Source organism: Frankliniella occidentalis, unplaced genomic scaffold (genome assembly GCF_000697945.3).
Source record: "Frankliniella occidentalis isolate FOCC.00 unplaced genomic scaffold, Focc_3.1 Scaffold6, whole genome shotgun sequence".
Classification (NCBI taxonomy): Eukaryota; Metazoa; Arthropoda; class Insecta; order Thysanoptera; family Thripidae; genus Frankliniella; species Frankliniella occidentalis.
In genome coordinates, this window is record NW_026267136.1 from 1,989,047 (window position 1) to 1,995,443 (window position 6,397).

At 51.5% G+C, this 6,397-nt stretch overlaps 1 protein-coding gene across 1 annotated transcript in view; it reads left to right on the forward strand.

Annotated features, from left to right (window-relative positions):
• Window positions 1-3,960: 3,960 nt before the first annotated feature.
• LOC127750114 (UDP-glucosyltransferase 2-like) overlaps window positions 3,961-6,397 on the forward strand; it is a gene marked incomplete in the record, with an annotated part of 5,817 nt that continues 3,380 nt past the window's right edge. Inside the window, 2 exon segments of the mRNA XM_052270694.1 lie at window positions 3,961-4,219; window positions 5,485-5,648. Coding sequence (XP_052126654.1) covers window positions 5,486-5,648 — 163 coding nt within the window.

The window sequence follows — 6,397 nt, forward strand, 5'->3', positions numbered from 1 at the left end:
CAACGTTTTCCGAGAACCGTAATTATAATACTACAAAAACGGTTACTGATTACTAGGATAGAGCTTAGTAATACTAAAGATTTTCTCGAATTTTCTACAATACAAAACACCTAGTCAAATTTTCTAGTAAAAAGCTGGTGCGGTATGCCTTTTGGTCGGGCACAGGATATCCGTGCTGTGATATTTTTTCAACCACCAAGAAGAACGACAAGAAAAACGTCACAAAAGACAAAACAAAACGCCAGAAAAAAGGTGGGGAACCGCTGTTCAGACACTGCGGACGTTATTTTGTGGGTTTTGCGGTCGTCTAGACGGGCAAGGAAAACGGCGGGGGTGGCCGCCCGCGCCGGGGAGTCCCGCTCCCGCGCAAAGCCCCCCCCTCCCTCCCTCCCTCACCTCGCGTCCGCCTCGGTACCGAGCACGCCTCTGATTACGTCTCCGATCATCACCATGCTTCTTATCCTCAATCAAACCATTAAAAACAATACATTTTGCTTCGAAGGAGTGTGGCGGGGAAAAATAACAGTGCAGTTTGCAGTGTCATTGTGACTGTTTATGGATCGTCTACAAAGTACGCCCGTTTTCGACAGATTCATTTGGCAAATTTTACAGGAGCTTGGCGCCTGCGAGAGGCTGGGTAGGCCGCTCCGCAGTACACGCATGCACTGCATGCGAGATGTTGCCTATCTACCAGGCGCTATGAGACCTCGCAGGGGCTGAATTGGACAGGATCGACGGATGACGAACACACTCTAAATGATCCCTTAGGCTTGAATGATGTCACGCTCAAATGAAAGTTATATTTATAGATTTTATATTTATTTCATTTCATCGGCTTCTTCGATGTCTTCGCCTCAGACCAATTCTCTCTTACATGCATTTGCCACGAGGGGTGTGGAACTGGACACAATATGGGTACATCGGCAAAAACATTCAGAAACAATCATGACACAATCACACATAATCACACAAATCGATAACAATCACACTCAACTCGAAACAATCACTCAAAATCCTAAACGATAACACACAATTCGAAACAATCACACACAATCACAAACAATCAAGTGACAATCTGACCCAAATTAATGTGGACCAATATTTACCCAACAATCCGAAACAATCAAAGACAATCACACACAATCTGTAACAATGATTGTCTAGACACAATCATGTGCACACTTTTTTGGCCAGTTACACACATCCCTAGATTTGCCGAAATGCGTATATAGCCCCATGTACACACTCGCACTATTTTTTACAACTGCACACATACGCATATACACACTATTTGTACATGGTAGGTATTGAGGAAATGATGCATACATATGGTTTATTCGGGAGATAGTTCCGTGTACATGTGCACACTTTGGGCTTACAAAGAGAGATAGCGTGACCGGGGGCGCGAAGTGCTCGATCAGGTCGACTACGCCCTCGACGGACCCGCCCGACCAGGAAGTCAAAGTTCACACGGCTCCTCGCGGGCGATACAGCGGTCCGGCCCTATCCTTCATTCGCCGACGAACCTCCAATCAGGAGACGCTCACAAACGCGACCTCGAGTCACCCGTCACCGACAGCCGCAAGAGATGATAGTGTCGCATAGTGCGCAGCGGGAAACGAGGCACTCGAAACTCACCGGAGAGGGACGAGCGAGTGTGGGAGGGAAAAGAGTCGCGGAAAAGACTCCTCCGCGTCCAGGTGGAGCGGCCGCACAGGTGAACAGGGACAGTCAGCGGTCAGCTGTTGTTCACACAGCATCCGTGAAACCTGACGCCAAAAACACGAAAAAGTATAAATAGATAAAAGGGCTAGTGCATTATTTGCTGATTTCGCCTAAGCCCAGAATATTAGCTTGATAAGCTAAAATTTAGCTGAGAGAGCTAAGATATTATGGTTGTCACAACTAGTTTCTTGCTTTACCAAACTACTGTCATGGCCAATTTTTTAAGCTAATTAATCTTAGGCCAAATGAGCAAATGCTTGCATTTGCTTGAAGGAAACCAAACAAAAGCAACAGAAGGAGCGCATAGTCGGTGTTGTTGTGGTTGTTGGAGCCCTTCGCGGAGTCAATAAAAGGCTGCCTCCAGGTCGGCTGAAAATGTTTGTCGGCCACTTAGAGCAAGCAGGCAACAGCACCCTCTGTAACTGCTGTTGGGTTTGTGCGTGCGTGTGAGCCTCCATGTCGCAGGCCACGACACACACACACCTACACGCACCAACACCCGCCGTCGTGACGCAATGTGCTGCTGTCGGAATGTGGGCCAATCGCCTTCGGGTCAAGGAGTGTTTCCTTTTCCTCTTTGCTCCGGTGCCGCGCCAACCCCCTCCCCGGCGTGCCAATGACCTTTGCAGGGTCGGACAACACGGCAGAGGTGTGAATGGGCGGTGGCGCGTCGCCCCGACCCTGCAGCACGCCCCGCCACGCCCTGCCCCACCACGCCCCGCCACGCCCCGCCGCGCCCTGCCCCACCACGCCACGCCCCGTCAACCCCCATGCAGTGCTGGTGCACTTAAAAGTGTCGGGCAAAACTGTCGTGGGATTATTTACGTTCTCATCGTACAAGTGTCCACTCGTGACAACCATACCAACTCATGGTAGTTGGAATCGGATTTAGTCGGTATCGAACTTAGTCGGAATTTAGCCTATCGAACAGGGTCCAATATCGCCACGACAAAGTCCCTTTTTCCGCCGTGCGGCGATGAAAAATAAAAAAAAATGTCAACTGTCCGTCAACAAGGCGATTGCTAAAGTCACGTTGCTGGTCATTGCGGCGGCGTTTGACGCACGGGAAAAAGCAATCAGAGTAACGAACGGCTGATAAAGGAGTATTTGAAATCAGTGATGAGAATACGGTGGCTTATCTGCGCGTCTTTCTTTCTCTATCGCCCCAATCTGCGCAGGAGTAAGAAAGACTATTTATTTTTTCATTGGTTTGCGGCCGTCTCTCTCTCTCGCTCTGCCGCTACTTCCGAAACGCCTGATGACATATCTCACGCGCGATGGGACGCTCCGCTGCCCCGCCCTCTCGTTGGCTCGGCTCTGCAGCCAATCAGAGAAGTGAGCAGGGCAATGTTGAAGGAAAAAAAAGAAAAGAATAATCAACCACACAGTGAAACAAGTTAGAGACCGCGCTCCCGCCAAAACGCTTCCCTTTGGCCGGCAAAAACCGCTCCTGCCAGAAGCACGAGGCGAGGTGGCGGTACACCGTGACACAGCAAGCATTTTATCATTTTCCCGCGAAGTTCCCGATTATTTCCCGGAAAATTCCTGGTTTTCTCTGGCCCATGCGCAGAGCACAAGTTGATGAATTGTCGAGTTTTACTAATTTTGTATTTTTTTGAGCCTTGCGGGTAGAAATGAAGTTGGGCCGTCCTCAGATTTGTTTTATAACCAGTTTGCCGTCAAATTCCCTCAGAAAAAAGTTCCTACATAACCTGGAAAAAATGAGGCGGGAAAAGCGCACTGGGAAGTGTTTTCCCGAATCAGCCGGGGACTTGACGGAAAAATATTTGCTATGATTACAAATGTCACAATTAGCCTCAAAAACTAGGTCCACAAACGAGTGCAACGAGGAACCACCTGGTAAGCGACCACCTAGCCCTCCAGCCTGATCTCCAAATTGCAGCCGATTAGCTCGACGCCAATGACATCCTGCTACCAAGACACACAACAATCACCACCAATCGCTTCGACAGGCGGTGTCACGACCAGCTTAAGACAGCTTAGAGGTTTTCAGACCGGAAAACCGCGCTCGCCGTAATCTGGCAAATTTGAAGATGGGTAGACAAACACACAGAGAGAGAGAGAGAGAGAGAGAGAGAGAGAAGGGCGGGGAGGGTCAGTATAAATCCCCATCAGAATGTCATACGAATGGCCGACGGGCCGCGAATGACCATCGTCACGAGAAATGCGGCCCTGTATATGAAAGGGCTCTGGCTGACGTCAAGTGGTGAGACGGGGAGGTGCCGGCGGCGGCCGCGGTGCCGGCGCTTGTCCACCTCGGGGTGAATGACGCGCTGCCGGCGCGGCCCGGGGCGCTGCCGGCCCCATCTTATCTCTATCGCCGCGCCCTGGGGGGGCTCAAGTGGTCGCGGTCGCCGATTTCAAAAGGTACCCGTCGCACGGCGACGAGGTTCACTTCACCCGAGGTAGTCCTGGTGGTCTCACCCGAGACCCGGCACCTACACCCCGAAGCCACACCGACCAGCCTGCTCAGGTAAAACAGTCAGGACGTCTCCTTTGCTGGGCGGCTTGTGTGTCTGAAGTGTTCAGCAAGCTCTTGCTCCATTCCACACCAACGAGTGTTCAACAGCGGCGGAATACTACATTGGAGAGACTTGGACTAACATTTTCAGCTATTAGAAATTTTTACGTAAATGTAAGAAAGACTATGGGTATGAAAACGCATGGGTCCTCCTTGTAGACTTCACACATTCAAGTGCATCAGACTTTTGAACACTCCGGATGTGCATTCAGCGTCCTCTTAAAGCGGCAAAGTTCGTAATATCCGATTGCGAGATAAGCTCTTTTATGCTCTTTTATCTGTAACTTGATTTTAAATTGTGACCATAGTAGTAAAACAAACAATGATTTTTATAGCACCGACAGCGTTGGTCTGGTCGGTGGTGAGCAACGCCGGCTTTCTGAGATGTGGAGTGGTAGCGACTTCTCGAGAGACTATCGATTTACAGCCGGGATTATCGCGCCTTCGAGGTCGGACACAGATTAAAAGTCGAGAGGACAGTGAGGCCAAAGACACCTGACAGTTTCTATTATTGGCCCCATTCCCCTTACCGCGTGCGCAACGAACAAAAAGGCGCCCAAGACGCGTTGAATATTAATTTAGAACCGGATTAGACAGCTGTCTCCCTCCCGCACCAACCCCTCCCTCTCTCTCTCTCCAACCCCTAAAACGTTAAAAAGATGGTTCGTGTGGAGTCTTGTTTCGCGTAAGTCAGAAAGCCAAATTCGCAGATGAAAGCGAGCGAATAAAACCGACTTTGGAGCGGCAAAAGGGATGCGTACCCTCCACAATTACTTGCCAGACACTGCGAACTGAACATGCGCGGGTGCGAGCCTCACCCACCCTTGGGCCAGGTCATTAGGCGTTCATTAAGGAGGGAGGCGAGTCAGTTTCCGTCTCATCAAATACACCGCACACCCCTCGCGGGCCGTGGGTGCGTGCGTGCGTGTAACACAAACTGTTAGGCAGCAGCGCATTACAGAAACTTACAGCAAAAAAAAAAGAGGAGGGAAGAGGTCGAAGTTCGCGTTGCAAACTCGTGGTTTTACAGGGAGTAACGAAAAAAAAAGTTTTTGAGGGCATGGGGGTGGGAAATAGGGGGTGGGAAATAGCGTGTGTGGCAGGCGTTGCGGGCGCGCTAGGTGGGAAACTCTGCCACTACCGTCCCTTCGAAAAGTTTGGCGCGGCCCTGCTTTGCTCGTGTTTTCAACCCCGACCCGTTTTCGTTTTGTGTGCAGAATGACGTCGACCCGGTGGGTGCTGGCCTGCGCCCTGCTGCTCAGCGCCGCCACGGGGCTGCAGCACCAGGCCCCCTTCAGCGACGGGCCCACCGCGCCGTCCAACATCCTCATGGTCACCATGGGCGGCACCAGGAGCCACAAGGTGCCCTTCATGGCGCTCGGTGAGTTGCACACACACACACACACACACACACACACACACCTAGCAGAGCTGGCTGCTTTGGAGTAGAGCGATGTGCCGCTGATAAGCCCGCACAACGACAAAGTACAATGGTGGATGCAATTTTGGCCGCCCCTCACACAGCAGCACCACCGAACTGCTCCTCTTACCCAACGTCTTCTCTCGAAAAGCGGTTCCACAAAGAAGGCCGGCCGCCCGCCGAGACGGCGGGCGGGGCGAGTGGGTACACACGGGGTGTTTACAGCGGCGCAAAATTAATTTGCCGCCCAACGCTGTTACAGTCCGCTTAACGATACTTCTTTTAAGCCGCGCGCGCAATCGCCTCCCCCCCCCCCCATGGTAGCCAAAAGTGCGACAGCTCAGAGCAGGCCCGGCCGTGCGGCATTAGTGGACGCCTTATGCCGAACCCTCAAACGCGCCAGAGTTTGAAATGTTTCCGAAAGAATTCGAAACTTTTCCAGGAACCCCCCCCCCAAAAAAAAAATGCAAGTTAAACAATGTGTTTTGAAAAAATAGAGATTGTACGCAATAGTTCAGTTTTGATGACGGGTTGACCACGTCGTTCACCTAATTTGCATTCCCCGCTCGGATCGATCGAACCAACTACTTGTTCGGTCGCTCGCCGTTTAAATCGTTCACAAGTGGCATCTCCCGCCCACACTGAAGGGCGCGCACCTCCGTGGACCTGTGGGCGGGCCGGTGGGGGGTGGTGTTGGGGTGGTGTTGGGG